General features: G+C 47.8%; 1 protein-coding gene across 1 annotated transcript in view; it reads right to left on the reverse strand.

Moving 5' to 3' along the window:
- The window catches only part of LOC144265521 (NACHT, LRR and PYD domains-containing protein 12-like), a 44530-nt gene that overhangs the window by 6384 nt on the left and 19090 nt on the right, over positions 1 to 19056 (reverse strand). Inside the window, exons 7-10 of the mRNA XM_077818166.1 lie at positions 15924 to 16094; positions 14550 to 14723; positions 8450 to 8620; positions 6569 to 6739 (exon numbers count right to left, since the gene is read on the reverse strand). Of these exons, the coding sequence (XP_077674292.1) occupies positions 6569 to 6739; positions 8450 to 8620; positions 14550 to 14723; positions 15924 to 16094 (687 nt within the window). The remainder of the gene's footprint in view (positions 1 to 6568; positions 6740 to 8449; positions 8621 to 14549; positions 14724 to 15923; positions 16095 to 19056) is intronic.

Raw genomic sequence — 19056 nt, forward strand, 5'->3', positions numbered from 1 at the left:
TAGCCAACCACGGGCATTGAGTGTCCACACTGCTAAGCCACACTCGAGTCATACCTCTGCAGCTTTGTCCACGCTGGTGCTGCACTAACCCAGGTCAGGTGCCAGGACTTCTTGGGGGCATATCTCATGGTTCTTAGCACTGTACTAAACTGTGCCACTCTATGGTGTAAGCCTCTGGACAGCAAGTAGTATGCTGGGGTGAGGCTCTCCCAGACAGCAGTACAATTCAAGTGCTATGTAAGACATAGCAGGCTGCATGGAATGTGGGGTTTAAACACCAAACTGGTGTATCCAGGCTGGTTAGTCTAAGGTGCCACTAGCACTCCTTTTCTTTTTGCAAATACAGATTAACACGGCTGCTACTCTGAAACCTATGCTGGGAGGTATCTTCTGGTGTAGAAGACGGGCATAGGTAGACAGGCAGGAAAATATGGCCCTGAGGGAACTGTGGCAAGGCAATGGAGGACTGCCAGCGCCTGAGTTAAGTAACCTAGGTTCCAACCTGCATCCACGTGCAAAGTGGGTTGGTTTCAGCCTGAGTTAATGTGGAACCTGAGCTCTAATCTATACTCTAGACCAGTGGTCTCCAAATTGTGGGGCATGGAAGAATGTCCTGGGGGCACGGTGAGGCCCATGCCAGCCCACATGGAGTGATGAGGAAAGAGTGCCACCCAGCCCCACCATACCCCAGCTCCACTCTGGCCTGGCCCCGAGCCCAAGCTGAGACCCCGGCTCCACTCCCGGCAGCAGCCTGGCCCCCTGCTTCTGGCCCCCATTCTCGGCCATGATTCCATTCTCTGGGAGAGAGCAGAGACATTCCATTACTGGTAAAGGGGGTGGAGGGTGCAAGAGGAAATGTTTGGGCACCACTGCCCTAGTCAAATAAGCTAGCCATGGCTTACAGCACTTCCAAACCTGGGTCAAAGGCTTTTGTCTGTGGACAGCAGAGGACTTAGGGCTAAAGCCTTGGTAACAGCCCAGGTTAACTCTGCAGTAACCACGTATCCTATCAGCCAGGGCATGTGGGAGCCAAACCCCTTCCAAACTGGAAGACAGGTGACATTTTTTCCTCACAGCCAAACTCCAAGCTACGTATATTACTGATAATAGAACGCACCCTGCTCCCAGCCCACCTGTTTAACACAACTGTGTTCCCTGTTCCCCAAGAGACTTTCTGGGTCTGTAATAAATGACTTCCTTCCCTTGCCTGTATCAGAACCACTTACAAAGGGTGGAGGTGGGGTTCACAATGCTTATAAAATGAAGGAATTCACAATGAATCTGACTTGTGCTCCTTGTAAGGTTCCAGACCTGGGACACATGATCTCACTGCATGATGGTATGCACACTCCACAATAAAAAAAAATCCCTCTAACGGGAGCATGTTTCTTGGCCAATTGAATTGCTATGGGAAGTCTGTAGTTAACCTCCATGGCTGAACCCTTTAACTTGCTACATATAAAAGAAGCCTGGTATTGACCACAGAATATATTACTGGGTCATTCTGGGACACTCAAGATGACATGAAGGAAATTCCTTAGTTTTCTATGTACCACTGCTAGGAGTCTGGGTAATAAATAGGAGGAATTGGAAATGCTCGCGTGAGAAACTCTGTCGTAGTTGGTATTACTAGAACCTATGGGAGGAGTCACATGATTAGAATGTTTAAATTAATGACTACAACCTATTTAGTAAGGATAGGAGAGGATAAAAGACAGGTTAATGGCAATTAATATAAATCAGAAATTAAGAAGTGCAGGCAATTGATAAGTGAAGCTAAAAGTCTCAACAGCAAAAGCATCTATGGACAATATGGTTAAGAATAATGAAAAGGATATTTTTTAAAATATATCTGTAACAAAAGTAATCCTAACAATAGTGTAGGTTCATTACTAGATGGAGATAGTAAAATTGTCAACAATGATGCAGAAAAGGCAAAAGTATTAAATATCTACTTTTGTTTTGTAGCTGACAGGAATTAGAGTCATAGGACTGGAAGGGACCTCAAGAGGTCATCTAGTCCAGTCTCCTGCACTCTTGGGAGGACCAAATATTATCTGGACCATCCCTGACTGGTGTTTGTCTAACCCAGGGGTGGCCACCCTGTGGCTCCGGAGCCACACGCGGCTCTTCAGAAGTTAATATGTGGCTCCTTGTATAGGCACCGACTCCAGGGCTGGAGCTACAGATGCCAACTTTCCAATGTGCCGGGGGGTGCTAATGCTCAACCCCTGGCTCTGCCACAGGCTTGGGCCCCACTCCACCCCTTCCTGCCCCCTCCCCTGAACCTGTAGTGCCCTCGCTCCTCCCCCCAGAGCCTCCTGCATGCCATGAAACAGCTGATCGGGGAGGTGCAGGGAAGGAGGGGGAGGCACTGATCAGCAGGGCTGCCAGTGAGTGGGAGGCACTGGGAGCGGGGGGAGGAGCGGGGCAGGAGAGAGATGACTGGGGGCTGCTGATGTATTACTATGGCTCTTTGGCAACGTACATTGGTAAATTCTGGCTCCTTCTCAGGCTCAGGTTGGCCACCCCAGTCTAACCTGCTCTTAAAAGTCTCCAATGACTGGGCTGTTGATAAGTAAATCTTGGGAAACTGAGGACGTTCCAGAGGACTGAAAGAAAGCCAATGCTGTGCTGATATTTTAAAATGACAAATGGAACGAATGGAGTCATTTGGCCTCCCATCAACCCAGGAAAAAATAATGGAACAGCAGAGATGGATCTAGTAATAAAGAGGTAAAGGACTGAATATCAATAATGGCAGTCAATGTAGTTCGTGGAAAACAGGTTTGTCGGAGAGTCTGGTTGATAAAGGTAACTACTGAGATGATGTACTTAGACTTCTGCAAGAAACCTGATTTATTAGCACATTGCATTTGGATTAAAAAATAGCACTGTACAAAAATCAATACAACACCTATGAAGTGGATTGAAAACTGGCAGACTGATAGTTCTCACCCCATCCATGTATTGTAGGTGTTCCCTTTTTTCCTGCTGGTTAGAGACGGCCAAAATTTGACAGCCAGCCAGAGACTAGAACCACCCCTCTGTGAGGCTCCCAGAATTCTCTGCCTCCACTCCTGGGTAATGGGCACACCAGAGGTCTCCTCTTTGTGGCAGAGTCTCAAGATCTTTTTAAATTGGATTCCACTGGAGGCTCATACAAATGACTCTAAACTGAAGTACGCTATATTAAATTATAAAAATAGCAATGAGCAGGCTCCCTTTTGGTTAAGGGGTTTTCTGAGCCAGTCTTGCATCTGCTCTGGCCACAGCTCTCTTCCACAAGAGGGATCGTTTTGGGGGCAGTCCGTCTTTTCTCCTTTAACTCTCTGGTCATGGATGAGAGAGGAAAGAAGAGGGGCCATCAGTGCTCTGATGGTGGAGGTCTCTCAGAGCCAGGACCTCAAGGGCCCATTTGCCCCAGTTGTAGGTAAGAGCCTGCAGCCAAACCAGAGAGTGGTATAAAACAGGTCCCCCTGTTGTCCTCTACACATAGGGCACAGCCCCCTCAGAAGGCAGGGCTACAATGAAACAGTGGCTCAGCTTGTAGAGTACCTGCCAGGCCATCTGGTGCCGGAGCTGCCGGTGGGCAAAGCAGATTTGGAGGCTCCCAGTACTGCAGCGAGCAGAGCTGGCTGAAAATTCTGCATTTAATTTTTTTTTAAAATGGAAAATGGCTTTGTTCAACTACATAGAAATGTCCATTTCTTGTGAATTTATGTGTGTGTGTGTGTGTGTGTGTGTGTGTGTGTGTGTGTGTGTGTGTAACGGGGGGGGGGGAATTCACAACCAGCTGTTACAGTCAGCTCCTTCCTGCCTCTGAGGACCACAGGCCAGCACCTCCTGCCCTCCCAACCTTACAAAGGACAGGCCAGAGGGTAAGTACCCAGCCAACCCTCAGTCCTCACACCATTCAAAGGGATCCTCATTCCTCTACAGTCCTGGGAGTTCCCCTGAGAGATAAACCAAAGTACTAGCTTTGTCTCAGCTATTGCAAATGATGCCGTCCTCTGAAATATGAAGGCACGGGTGTCCAGCAGACACACACGCACCCAAGGTCAGAGTGAAGGTTCGCATTATAGTGTGGTTGTGAGGAATGCAATGCGTGCGTTGCGTTACTGCACATGGCAGAGCATAGGACTTATGGAGGAGCAGAGTCTGGCAGTGGAAGTGGTGAATGTGTTTTGTGAGGGGTGACGATATTTAAATGGGATGTTTTCTTGTTTTCAAGGGTTTGTTTGCACATTTCTCTTGTGCAACACTTGTGGTTGGGTTTGAATTGGACCTTTTCTCAAAAAAGACGCCCTAGTTCAAATGGGAATTAATTCAGGAAAGTTCTCTGGCCTGTATTGTACAGGTCAGACCACCTGTCACAAGGTCCCTTCTGGCCTTCTAATCTATATGCATGAGGACAGATGCACGGATTTAACTCCAGTACTTTTGGGTAAGACAATGCCAGTGTGGAGGGCAAAGCCTGAGTCCATTCAGCCGTGGCGAGTTGGACACATTGAATTGCCTGAGGTTCGCTCATTCAAAAAACTAGTTGAAACTCCAACAATACAAGTCTAGTGCATGAGGCCTATGAATCCCCACCAGACCAAGTTGTGGTTTTGAGGGTCAGGGAGCTGTACTGTCCAAAGGTTAATTTTACACTGAACATGAAAGACAAGGGGATGGGGGGACGCACTTTCAGAAAGGTCAGTGTCCTATAGCAAGCCATTGGGGGGCAGGGAGGAAAGAAACTGAGAGGAAAGAAAGAGACAGGGAAATGGGGGCATAGTGTGAAAGGGAAGAGAGAACTTGCATGAAGATCAGAGACCAGGTTGGGGCATTGACAGATGGGCAGCTTTGTCCAGCCAGGGGCTCAGAGGCAGGGCTTCTGACAGTTGTAATGGAGGTATATTTGATTGGTTGAAACCCAAAGATGTTTCCCCCAGTGAGCTGGAAATTTCATAGTTCCAGGCTCAGCCAAGCAATGAAAATGGAGCTGAATTTGGGGCAGATGAGGTACCATCACATTCCTGAGCTGTCTGACCATTTGGCATCACTGCCTCTCATGCCACCATCTGTGAATGACTCACTCCCAACCCTCCAACCTATGAGGGATAAAAGGGGCAGGACTCTGCAGGGCCACACAGATGGGAGGCACCAGTGAGCTGTAGGTTTTGATCCTCAGGAGGAGACAGGAGGCAGCAGGTGTCCTGAGCAGAAGGCTCCCAGAGCAAGGGGGAGGGAAGGAAAGTCAGTGGGGTGATGGGAAGAGAAACCACTGACAGATGGCTACTTTCCCTACAGAGAAGAGGGGTTTTGATAGTAGCTGGTGGATTCTCTTTTCTGCAGGCTGTGTAATGGAGATGAAATGCACCTTATCCTCAAGAGGGAAGATAAGGAAGAGGCACTGATGGTGAGAATAAAAGAAGAAATAAACTAGCCCGGAGTTGAATCCCATCCATCTACACACAGATAGGCAGAGTTCTGAGGCTTCCCTTGATGGCTGAAAGGGAGAGATGGTGACAGAAGCAGCTCAGCCCTCCAGGTGGTGGATCTGATGTTCTTGGGGGGGGGGGGGCGGGAATTGGGATCCCTGCATTAGGGGTTAGTGGCACTAATCCCAAACCTCCAATGATGGACCTTAGCTGGGAGGCTGATTTTGCCATTCACTCTGCTTGTGCTTTTGTAGCTTTTCAAGAGATCTCAGCATCCACCGTGCAGGTCTCTGGAAAACTTGGGCAGAAGAGTGACAATGGGAGCTGCTGGGTTCTGAGCAATTCTGAAAATCTGGCCCAAATTCCTAGGAGCACCCCACACCAGGTAGAAGTTCAGTCACGAAAGAAGAACCACTGAGCAGACATGTACTAGAATAGAAAAGGGAGGAACCACAGCTTGCCCCAAAGGGTTTTGTGTTTTATAATGAGTCCAACATTGGCCTCTGTTCTAACCTGCCCGGTTTGTTACTGTGACCACACCTCCCCACTCCCAAAGGGCTGCACTTTAAAGGGTATTTCTCCAAACTGGTGGTGCCTCTCAGCTGAGAGAAGCTTCCGCCCCATCTCTGTGAATTTCAAGGCAGGAGCTACCATGGCTAGGGCTGAAGCTGAAACCACACTGGATAGTTCAGCTCAGATCGGGAGGTTAAGAATCCTCCAGCTCCTGGAACCTCTTTTGCCTTAATAAATTTTAAATCAATATGTCAAGGTGTCAAAAGTCAAAGTTCTCTACAAAACAGGCCGCTAGCTGAAGGGGAAAGACTGCACTATTTTAAAGCAAATGCATTTTAGTAAAGAGTTGTTTTAAAAAAAAAAAATCTATTTATTTGCTAAATATCAGGGGGCTGTGGAGCCAGCTTCTGGTGTGGGCCCTGCTTTACTTAAAAATTTCCATTTTCCAAGCAGGGCATTCCAGTGCATGTTGTGAGCCAATGACGCAGGTGCTGGAGAGACACTAATCTCTCAGCATCTCCATGTAGCTGCAGGGAGCAGACATCAGACACCAGCCACACATCCTGCCAAGCGCTTTACACAAAAGGACACCTGTAAATGCACAGAGGAGGCCAAATGTTACTTACCCCAGTTTCTGCAGTTTGCAGTTTGGGTGTTTCAGTCCCTCACACAGCAACTGCACTCCAGAATCTCTTAGATAGTCAATACCCAGCTCCAGCTCTGTCAGGCTGTCACTGATGCTGAGAACAGCCGCGAGATCCTCACAGCAAGCATCTGTGAGAAGGAAATTTTTCAACCTGCAGGAGAGAGAAATGCAGAGACAAGCAATCACTGTGTGAATGGGGCTTGTCCCAGCTGTTATGACAGGTGGCCCCACACACCCACCCACCCACTTCTCTCCCGGACCAATCAGCATTGAGAATGAGCCAGAAGCCCTGCCTCACACCCTGTCCCAAGCCTCACCCCTAGTCTAATAAGAAACCAGTGTTGGGTGGGACTTCCTGCATAAGCCCGGCTCCATGCATTTCACCCTGACTGGACCGCCCTGGGAATGAGCCAGAAGCTTCAAGCCCCAACCCTCTGCCATCGACCAATGAGGAATAAGGGGTGGGGAAAGACTTCCACCCTAAGCACCACCCCTAGTCCTTTCCACTGACCAACCAGAATTCAGGATGGCCCCTGCACTCCCATCTGTCAGAGTTTTAGAGTAACCGCACCTTTGATCCCCTCTGTGGTCTGCTCAAGGAAAACTCCCTCAGGCTTCTAGCATTCACCTCTCTCTCGGCAGGGACCCATGCCCTATTCCCTTCTGACTGGGAGTTTAGGCTGGGGCAGCCACACTCTGATTATCCCCAGAAGGTCTGACTAAGTGCAGTCCCTGGACTTTGCTCTCTTTCCAAAGCCTGTAACTGTGGTTTACTAGTGACCTACCCAGCACTCTCAAAGCAGAGTGCAATTATTTAAGGACAAAAACATACAGAGAAAACATAAAACAATAACAGGATTTAAATGCTCCCCCCACGCCACATCACCTCTATGGAGACCCAGGCAGGTTCCAGTCCCAACAACCCTTCAGCAGAGTGGGGTCTTCCCTTGGAGAAAAGGTCACAGCCATTTGTCAAATCAAAAAAGAGGACCCCTCTGTCAAGATCAACTTAGCCTTTTATACCAAACCTCTTGCTTTGCCCCCGTTCCCAGAGTCTGATTAGCCATAGGGCAAATGGCCCTGCATAATTATTAGGTCCCGCTGGAAGGCAGGCATGGGATGCCTACAGAAGGCTGTGACACATAAGAGCCTGCTGTCTAATTGGACAGCCCTTGAGCCTCTGTGGAGGATGCAATTAACTTGAGCTGGTCTGTAGGCTTGGGACAGAACACAGGAAGGCCCAGAGATGCCCGTTTGGGAAGATTTTCACGGGAAAAGCAAAAGGCACATCTAACAAAAAGGCTGCGCCCTGCTAAATGTTGAGTCCTTTCTCCAACGTAAGGGTGGTGGGGGCGAGATCTCCTCAGCAAAATAGCTGGTAAAAATGTATGTTCACCCTAATCTTGTTCTTGGAAGCATTTGCGCTGTTGAGCTTAAATTTACTAAAAAAGTTCAGCCTGAAGCAGACACCCAGTATGGAAAATTTCCATCCAAGCAGTTAGAGTTCAGCCAATTTATAAGCAACTGAAGACAGACTTATAATAGGAAGTATCAGGCAAACTTAATAATAGGTGATACTACCAGCACATTAATTCAATTACAGGCAAAACACTTATTCCTCAAATTCAGAGAGGAAGAGGAGGAGTTTGGAGGTAAAGCTCCAGTCTGGCCCCATCTTTCTTTATAGCTTCAAGTTTACAAACATGACAGGCCATCGGGATGTTGTCAACAACTGACACATGAGGTGCTGCAGGCTTAGTCAGCTGTCAGCCTCACCATTTGCTCGCTGGGAGCTGACAGTCTCACACCATCGGCACAGCCTGCTGAGTTCTTTACAGAAAAGGAACCTGTAAACACTCACCCCAGTTTCTGCAGCTTGCAGTTTGCATGCTTCAGTCCCTCACACAGCAGCTGCACTCCTGAATCTCTAAGGAGGTTCCCCCTCAGCTCCAACTCGGTCAGCGTCTGGTTGATACTGAGAACAGAGGAGAGATCCTCACAACAAGCAGCTGTGAGCTGGCAACCCATCAACCTGCAGGAGACACATAAACAGAGGGAAATGAGCACCTCTGTCTGTCCTGTTCCCTCCTTGGGTTTTTATAGCAAGATTCCTTTATTCCGGGAATAAAATCACAGAGCTGCAGCAGTGGTTGCTGAGGCCCATGTGAGGATTTCAATCCATGTGCAGCTGCAGCTCTCATTGATCCTGTATTCCACATATGAATGTTATTCTAAGGCAAAGTTCCCAAACTCCATCCCCTGAGCATAAGCACTGTAGCTTCTGCTAACGAAGAAACATTAAAGGAGGAGCCAGGAGAGAGGGAATAAAGGGAGGGACAAGATTCTCATTGGAAAATAATGAAACTGCTCCTGCAGTTAAAGCTATACTTTAGTTTTGCAGACGTGGGAAGCCTGTTGTTCTCTCTTGCTGTCTCATTTCTACTTAGGATTCAGCCACGAAGCCAGCCTCTGGAGTACTTAGTTCTGAACATTCAGAATTCAGGGATGGGCTCAGTTTTGCTGAGGGTCAGGTCCCCCCATCCCTGTCCCATTTTCCCTAGGTTTGACCATACACTAGAAATGGCTGGAATTTCCATAGGGAGCCCAGTCTCGCAGGCTGGGCCTCCAATTAAATTGTTACAGTCTTTCACCATTGCAGACCCACTGTTGTGACAGCAGCATCATGGGAGTGACTGTAGAGGCATCAGAAATTTGTGAAGAGCTAAAAAGTGGGATAAAATGAGCCCAGAGCTAGTGTCTGTGTTACATATGGGCTCATAATGCTAGAGACAGACTGATAGGTGCCTCACAACTTCCCTCAAGAAAGCTCAAACGAACTTCCAGTGATGGTCAAGGCCAGATCCATGGCTGGTGTAAATCAGTGAAGCTACTTTGAAGTCAGTGGAGCGATACTGATTTGTACCAACAGAAGATCTGGTCCCTAGTGTGGAAATTCACTGGCCATAAACTCCCTGACATGTAGTGTGAGTCACAATTTATCAATGGATGAAAATATACATGGATTGGTGTAGGAAGTGAAGACTGGGGAGGGAATTACAAAGGAAGCCAGTGGCTGCTCATGCTAATCTTTGTATTTTACAGTTGGGATGTTTCAGCCTCTACAAAGTGGTGTCACTCCTGAATCCCCTTGGCTGAGACTGGAATTCCTTCTCTGGGACTGAAGGTAAATGTCACACGCAAAGTACAGCTCGACAGTGTGCAGCAGCCAAATTATCTGAGCATATCACACCATGACTCTCAAACTGTACCAAACCCCCATGAGTTTCAGGATATCATTCCAAACCCTAGCAGTAGCCCTGATTTACAAGACTCGTAATAGCTCAAGGTGAGGCTGTCTCAGAGACTGTTCACCCACCCGCGATCCACCAACCTGACTACGTTTTCCAGGGGCACTACAGCTAACAAAGTCCAGGTCAGACTCCCAGGGGCACAGGCAGAGCATTCTCAGCAGCAGGCCCCAGCTGGGGAGCGCTTTCCCAGGGAAGATCAGACTGAGCCTGGCCCTGTCCATGTTCAGATCTAAACGCCAGACCAGCCTCTCTGATCCCTTACAGAGACCGGCGTTCAGGTAGCTCCAATTGCTGCCCAGCACACAGCCTTCCAAAATGTGGAGTGGCACAGGTTCATACTCCAAGTTCAGAAAACCAGTTAAGTTTCCTCTGCCCCATCAGGAACAGGAGGGGCAAACCCTAAAGGTCAGAAAACCAGGACATTTCCCCAAGAAAAAGCAAAACATCTTATACAAGGACAAATATGACGTTTACATTTCATAACCTGGCACAGCAGCCCTGTGTGCATCATCAACTTGATAACGTTACCTGTTACAGAACATTTCGCAAGTACTTCCCCCTGGCCCCTTCCAAAATATGAAGCAGCAGTGACCTCTAGTGACTGGCCAGAGGAACTACACTCCCTGCCTTCACTGGATTCCATCTGCAGTAGGGACAGGAGTCACAGGGTTGCCAAACCAGGGTCAGATGAGATACCTGACACTTGGCTGCCCTGTGGTCTGTACTTAGTGGTCAGTGATGTCGCCTTGCTGCTGGGGAAGTGCCTTTCCCAAGAGATACTGCTGCCTGGATCGCTGTATTTTTTTAAAAAGTTGCGTCTGACCATTCACAGCAGCTTGCAGTCTGAAATCCAGCAGCCAATGCTCATGCAGCTGCCCCAGTCTGAGACGGATTGGTCCCCAACTCACCCAAAGATCTCCTGAGAAAGGGTAAAGCCTTCCAGAGCACCAATACAAACTGCCCATCAGTAGGCTCCCCCCGCCATCAAGCCCCCCCCCTTCTTGGTCACAGCAGCAGATCAGCCCCCAGTGCCCAGGCTGGACCTGGCAATTCCTTGAGGCAACATGTTAGGGGCCCCCCTAAACCTGTTCGTCAGTGTTGGAAAGTCAATGTGATGTTGCAACTCACCCTACCCCAGTTGGAGGTCGCTGAGCAACAGGATTCTCGGGGGGATCATTCATCTGCTCCCACTGCCATTCCCACTTGTAGCAGAAAGGAGAAGGTCGCTCTCACCGGTTTCTCTGCAACTCCATTTGCTCCCAGGAAAACCTGGAAGCGCAGCTATCTCCTCCTACAGTTCTCTGCCAAACTCCCTTTCCAAGTGAGAGACTGAAGAGGCTTCATTCAGTGAAAGGTTTCAGTTCACTTCTGCCCCCAGATGACAAGGGTCTGACACAGAGGAGTTCTGGAGAGAAACTGTTTGCTATTTCCTGGCCCTGCCTAGTCCCATGACTTGGATCAATGTGATAATGGCCTGTCACATGACCAGAGGACACCCACATACTGCTACCTTAGTAACTAGAAACATTTTTCTATTCCCGGAGGGGCCTCTTGTCAAGGGTATTTCTACAAACTGGTTGTTTCTCTTGGCTGAGCCTTGCTTCACTTCCCAGTGCGGGGACTTCACAGGCTAGAGCCACCTCAGCCAGGAGGAAGCTGACACTGGTGAATGGTGCAGTTCACACTCTGCTGGCTGCTCAGAAGATGAACAAAGGGAGGTGTAGCTCGTAGAGCGAGCTTGCTTGTATTATATTCACTGCTTCACATTATATTCAGCAGTAATGCAAGGAACCTACAGGCCTGTGTCCTGTAAGACAGCAGTGTGCCCTTGTTGCCAAGAAAGCCAATGGCATTTTGGGTTGTATAAGTAGGGGCATAGCCAACAGATCAAGGGATGTGTCGTTCCCCTCTATTCGACATTGGTGAGGCCTCTCTGGAGTACTGTGTCCAGTTTTGGGCCCCACACTACAAGAAGGATGTGGATAAATTGGAGTGAGTGCAGCGAAGGGCAACAAAAATGATTAGGGGTCTGGAACACATGACTTATGAGGAGAGGCTGAGGGAACTGGGATTGTTTAGTCTGCAGAAGAGAAGAATGGGGGGGGATTTGATAGCTGATTTCAACTACCTGAGAGGTGGTTCCAAAGAGGATGGTTCTAGACTATTCTCAGTGGTAGAAGAGGACAGGACAAGGAGTAATGGTCTCAAGTTGCAGTGGGGGAGGTTTAGGTTGGATATTAGGAAAAACTTTTTCACTAGGAGGGTGGTGAAAGACTGGAATGCGTTACCTAGGGAGGTGGTAGAATCTCCTTCCTTAGAAGTTTTTAAGGTCAGGCTTGACAAAGCCCTGGCTGGGATGATTTAATTGGGGATTGGTCCTGCTTTGAGCAGGGGGTTGGACTAGATGACCTCCTGAGGTCCCTTCCAACCCTGATATTCTATGATTCTATGATTCTAAGACATTAGCTTCAGCAAGTTAGCATAAGGCTTGAGGCCTAGGAACTCTGAACAGATAAACGGCCCAACAGAAACAGGGCGCTGTAAATAGAGTATTTAAGGGGGATTTCTGACCACAGGAACACGGCCCAACCACAAGAGTGTTATGGCAATGAACTGACATACATAACAGGTACATGAGCTACATCCACAGACACCTAACCAAAAGAGGGCCATGGTAACAAATTGACCTATGTGATAAGCTGAGATCACTGATATACTGACTTACAGGAGAAGGATACTCCAACATTAGCAAGGTGAGGAAATACAAATGAGGAAAAGGGGGAAAAGCCTTGCATCAAACATAGAGGCATCAGCGTAACATCATATAAAAGTTGCATCCCAGCCTAGGGGCAGTAGGAGAAGGAGATGTAGCTCTTGGGAGGTGCCAGAATGATGGCCACTGATGGGGGCTCATCCGGGATTCCAACTGGGAAGTCTCTGAAGCTCGGGACATGCTTCCTCAGCTAGGGGAAGTATGTAACCCACACACCTCCTGGGTGTGGTGTTCTGTCCCCTCTAGAAGCACCGAGACCACTTAAAGAGAGAGCAATTAATAAGTCTGCTCTACAGCCTTAGCTAACAGGCAGTTGGCTTTTAGCTCATGTGGTAGAGGCTCACGCACGAATCTCCAGAGGTCCCCAGTTCAAACCTGCCCACTGACCACCGGTGTCTGTCAGCATTACATGTGCAGGAAAAATTCTTCCTCTCTGAAACAGTGTCCCTCCCAGGTTTCAGAGTAGCAGCTGTGTTAGTCTGTATCCGCAAAAAGGAAAGGAGTACTTGTGGCACCTTGGAGACTAACAAATTTATTTGAGCATAAGCTTTCGTGAGCTACAACTCACTTCATCGGATGCATGCAGTGGAAAATACAGTGGGGAGATTTTATATACAGAGAGAACATGAAACAATGGGTGTTACCATACACACTGTAACGAGAGCGATCAGGTAAGGTGAGTTATTACCAGCAGTATGGGGGGGGACACCAAAACCTTTTATAGTCACAAAGTTCAGCCACCAGGTTTGCCGTGACATTATCGGGGATACTGTTCCTGACGGCTTGTAGTCCATCTTTGTGTGTACCACTGTGTATGTACATTGGCCAAACACTTTGTGTGTATCTCTGCCATGTACATTGGCCAAACCGGACAGTCTCTCCGTAAAAGAATAAATGGACACAAATCAGACATCAAGAATTATGACATTCAAAAACCAGTCGGAGAACACTTCAATCTCTCTGGTCACTCGATTACAGACCTAAAAGTAGCAATTCTTTAACAAAAAAATTTCAAAAACAGACTCCAATGAGAGACTGCTGAATTGGAATTAATTTGCAAACTGGACACCATTACATTAGGCTTGAATAAAGACTGGGAGTGGATGTGTCATTACACAAAGTAAAACTATTTCCCCATGTTTATTTCCCCCCCTACTATTCCTCACATGTTCTTGTCAACTGCTGGAAATGGCCCACCTTGATTATCACTACAAAAGGTTTTGGGGATTTTTTGTTTTGTTTTTTTCCCCTCTCCTGCTGGTAATAGCTCACCTTACCTGATCACGCTCGTTACAGTCTGTATGGTAACACCCATTGTTTCAGGTTCTCTGTGTATATAAAATCTCCCCACTGTATTTTCCACTGCATGCATCCGATGAAGTGAGCTGTAGCTCACGAAAGCTTATGCTCAAATAAATTTGTTAGTCTCTAAGGTGCCACAAGTACTCCTTTTTATCCCTCCCACAGTTCCCCCTGAGGCAGACAGATGAGAGATTTAGGCTCCTGATCTCCTTGGACCTCTTATGTTTCTATTAGTTTGAAATCAAAATAAATGTAGTCTTGTTTAAAGGTGATTAAACAGGTGTTTAAAAGAGCCTGCTTCAATTTTTATTGAAAAAAATACATGCTAGTGGAAATCACTCATTCCTCATGTTCAGGGGAGTTTGAACTACTGCTCCAGTTTGGTCCCATCTTTATTAATAAATTCTGTTCTCCAATCGCAATAGACCGTAGGGATATTGGGAGCCACTGAGACAACAGGTGCTGGAGGGACACTCAGCTTTCAGCCTCTCTGTGTTCCTTCAAGGACCTGACATCTTCCACCATCCATTCCCCCTGCTGAGTTCTTTCCAGCAGGAAGATGTGTGAATACTCACCTCAGTTTCTGCAGTTTGCAGTCGGGATGTTTCAGTCCTTCACACAGCAGCTTCATTCCTCCCGCCTCTCCCAGGTTGTTCAGCACAAGATCCAACTCAGTCAGGGTCGGTTTGGCCCTGAGAACAGAGGAGAGATTCCCACAGGAACTGGCTGTCAGACCACAATTCATCAACCTGCAGGAGACATAATCAGAGAGGGAAATGAGCACTTCTGTCTGGCCAGTTCCCTCCATGGGTTTCTAGAAAGAGTCCTTTATTCTGGGAATAAAATCACCCTGCTGTAGTAGTGGATGCTGGGGATCACATAAGGATTTCAGTCACATGCAGATTTAGCTCTCAGTGGGCCTAAGAGTGGGAGAATTGTATGATTCCACCAGAGAGAGATGGAGGCCCGGGACCTGAGGTGGGTGCACCCAGAGAGACCCGAAAGGGGACAGGGGTGTAGCTAGCCCTGTAACTGTGACACAGGATTGAACATGTCCACTGCAGCCTAGATGTTGCTCACCAAAGTCTGAATTTAGCCTTTCACAAGGTAGCATTCTAGATACAGGGTTTCCTCTTTCCCGATGGCAGGCTGTAAGCCACTGGGCAGACTCAGAGCTGGAGTGGAAAAATGAAGTTATTTCAAGGTGCTCAAGGGGAAGGAAAAGCACAGAAAGCCTCCCTCTCCTTGCAACCCGCACTACGGCTGTGCCCTTGCATCCCCTGAGCCAAAGGTCTGATCCCTTCTCTCTCCACTGTGATGCAAAAGTAGAACCAAAGCAGGCAAGAGCAGAACAGAAGGGGGCATGATAAAGTCCTGCGACTCACTGGCCAGCACAGCTAGCTGGACAAACAGAAGAACATGGTGCAGCTTGCAGAAGGATTTAGCTGCAGGCAAATTCCCCTGCCGGTGAAGGATGTGCAGGAAGAATTCTACCTTCCTCACACAGAATCTCTCTCACACCCTCCCTTAGGCAGGGCTGTAAGAGATTTAGGATTCTGAGGCTTTGTAAGGCCTCTTGTCCTTTCATTTGTCTTAAATCGCAGAAAATGTAACATTGTTTTAAAGATCGTTGTACGAATTGGTTGTTGTCAAAGGGAGTGAGATCATGCTTTATTGGACTTACATTTTTAGTGAATATTACTACAACTTCGTCCTCAATTTCAGGGGAGGCGGAGTTGAACGAGGGCTCCTGTTTGGGCTCATCTTTCTTTATACGTTCAATTTTCCAAACATGAGGGGCCATCGGGATGTTGGGAGCCACTGACACGTCAGGGGCTGGAGGGACACTCAGCTTTCAGCCTCGCCATGAGCCTGCAGGGAGCTGACATTACACACCGTCCCCAGACCCTGCTGAGCTCTTTCCAGAAGAGAAACTTAGAAATACTCACCGCAGCTTCTGCAGTTTGCTGTGTGGATGTTTCAGTCCCTCACACAGCAGCTGCACTCCTGAATCCCCCAGGTTGTTCTCCCCTATGTCCAGCTCTGTCAGGGTGGGTTTGGTGCTGAGAAGAGAGGAGAGATCCCCACCACACACGGCCGTGAGATGGCAGTTAGAAAGCCTAGAGGGGACAGATAACCAGAGAGGGAAATGAGCACTTCGGTCTCAAAGGATTTCTAGGAAGATTCCTTTAATTTGGGATTAAAAATTACAGAGCTGTAGTAGTGGATGCTGAGGACCACATGACCAGGTGTCGGTTTCAATCCTGGGCATCTGTAGCTTTCATTGATCCTGTGTTCCATACATGAACATTATTCTAAGGCAAAGTTCCCAACCTCCATCTCCTGAGCAAAAACATTTGGGTTTCCCCTACTAAAGAAACTTTATTACACCTGATAGGACAGGAAGGGGAAGAAAGGGAGGGAAAGGAACCTCACTGGAAAGTCTATTGCAGTTTTGTGGATGGGGGAGCCCATTCTTCTCTCTCTTGCGGCATCATTTCTACTTAGGACTCCGCAAACAAGCTGCCCTCTATGGGATACTCAGTATTGAACATTCAGGGATGGGTGAGTTTTGCCTTATCTCAAGTCCCCCATCACTCTCCATGTTGCCTGGGCTTGACCACACACTAAAGGAGGCCTCAGTTTGCAAGGGAGGGCAGTCTCACGGGCTGGGCCTACAATGAAAATTGTTACCATCGTTCACCATTGCATTTCTACCAGTGGCAGACTGCCTGCCACATTCTTAACCACTGGAGCGCCTAGCCCTGCTCTTAGGGAAAATGCCACTGTCCGTTGTTAATACCTTTGCAGCTGCACTGGGAGTAGTGCCATTTTGTTAGTGAAATCTGAACAGAGCTCTGAGCAGACAATGTAATAAACAGTAACCTAAAGGTGCTTGTGGAAAATTCGTGTGTGTTGGACTATGACAAAATGATGTGGAAGGGATGCGGCTGGAGAGAGATCAGAAGCTTAGGAGTTAAATTGCAGTGCATTCGGGAAGAACTGAAAGGCTAGATAGAATGACTGAGCCCTGATGTGTTGTACATGTTACGTACAAGTGCACAATGCTAAGAAGAAACTGATAGATGCCAAATGACTTCCCTTAAGAAACCTCGACTGAATTTCCAGTGATGCGCAAGGCAGGATGCTGAGATGGTGTAAATCAGACAAACTACTTTGAAGTTAGTGGAGCTTTGCTGATTGACAGCAGCTGAGGATCTGGCCCTTAGTGTGGAAACTAAGAAGCACTGGCCATGTGCTCCCTGATCAATCTGCCTCTTACACTCTGTGTGGAGGATCATCCACTCCCTTTCCAGCCAGTTGTCACTTATTTAGGAGTCAAACTGGACTGCAGGCTAACATCCATTTAAAGAAAAAGTTCACCTCCTGGGGAGAAGAGGCAAATGTTCTGCAAACTTCAGTCCTGGCTCTAGTGTTTGATCCAGCAGAATATTGTGCAGCAGTGTGGGGCAGGAATCAGCCCACGCATCTTGTTGATTCGGAGCTGAATACAGCCTTTAGTGGCCGCCTTAGCCATACATTCACATCTAATTTATATGGGTTGGCTCATATAGATCCCGCAAACTTTGACGATGCCATCACTCTTAAAACTGCCCCGAGGGCCATAACAGATGAAAATGACCTGCAGCATGCAAGGCTGACTATGCTTCAAAAGAGTGCAAATAAGCAATGCACACTTCCCGCAAGTAGATCTGCCCACCTCCAGAAGAAAATACCTACACCTCTAGCTCCTGCTGACTTGCCATGACCAACTTCATACTGCCAGCTTAATAGCAGGGCTGTCAGGAAGGGGGAGATTGCTTGAGATAAACACCTAACACCACACCCTCAAAGGACAATGCCAGAACTATTAGCCTGGGTGATACTGGCTCCCCCTCCTGCTGGGACACAATATTCCACTTTTACATGAGGGGACCATAGAAGGGTTTAAGGAGACATACCTAGGGAGCTAAGGCAAAGGGAAACAGAGGGTCACACCCTAGAATCTACTAGAGTGTCTGAGGAAGCTAGACCAGCCTAGATCTCCAGCGGAGACGGGGGTGGGAGTGATAGGATTCCGGGTAAGATAACTATGCATATAGACTCTGATGTTTTGAAACCTTTTTTTTCCCTAAAAGGCTTTCTTCTTATTAAATAAACAATACTTGTGTTCTCAGAAGGCTGTTCTGGCCACTGGGTTTGACTAGTCAGAGACTCCCGAAGGGAAGAATCACAGGTGTTGAACCCACTTAGACCCGCAGGATAATCACAGTGGATACACAGGTACTGGCTGAACCGGTCAGACTTGCAGGGCCATCACAGTGAACACAAAGGGGACTGCTACCCTGGGCCTGGTCTAAGAGTGGGGAAGTTGCATGATTCCACCCAGAGAGAAGCAAGGACTAGGGGCCCAGGGCCTGAGGTGGGTGCACTCAAAAAGACCTGAAAGGGGACAGGGTGTAGCTAGCCTTGTAACCATGACATAGGCTTAGGTTTGTCCACTGAGGCCTAGATGTTGCTCACCAAAGGCTGAGTTTGGCCTTTCCCAAAGGAGTATTCCAAATACAGGGTTTCCTCTTTCCCTATGGCACAGTGTAAGCCAATGGGCAGACTCAGCAGCTGGTGAGGGAAAATTAAGTCCCAGCTACAACTCACTTCAAGTCCCTTTCATCGAGTCTTGCTTTATTGTGAAAAACAAGTTTTAAAAGCAAGAGGAAATCAACTCATTATACTGGGTAATAACTTCCCAAGACATTGTCAGCTTGAAGGGTAAAGGACAGTGCCTCCCCATTAGATAGCTTCCTCCACACCTGCTTCCCCTTTACTTCCTTAACCCTGCCCAGATCAGCCATGGAACCTGGGAAACTCTTACACTGCAGACACCAAGCATGCAGCCTGCAGGAGGATCTGATGTGCATGATATATTTATGCAGCCCATATGACATTCTCAGATTCTCCAAAATCTAAGCTGCCATTTAAACAAAGTAAGTTTCTAGCCCTCATGGCAGCAGAGATCACCTTCTCAATGTGAATCCAGTGTAACACATACAATGACGTTTACCTGAGTTGGCAGACAGCCTG

The sequence above is a fragment of the Eretmochelys imbricata genome, chromosome 6 (genome assembly GCF_965152235.1).
Source record: "Eretmochelys imbricata isolate rEreImb1 chromosome 6, rEreImb1.hap1, whole genome shotgun sequence".
Taxonomy (NCBI): domain Eukaryota; kingdom Metazoa; phylum Chordata; order Testudines; family Cheloniidae; genus Eretmochelys; species Eretmochelys imbricata.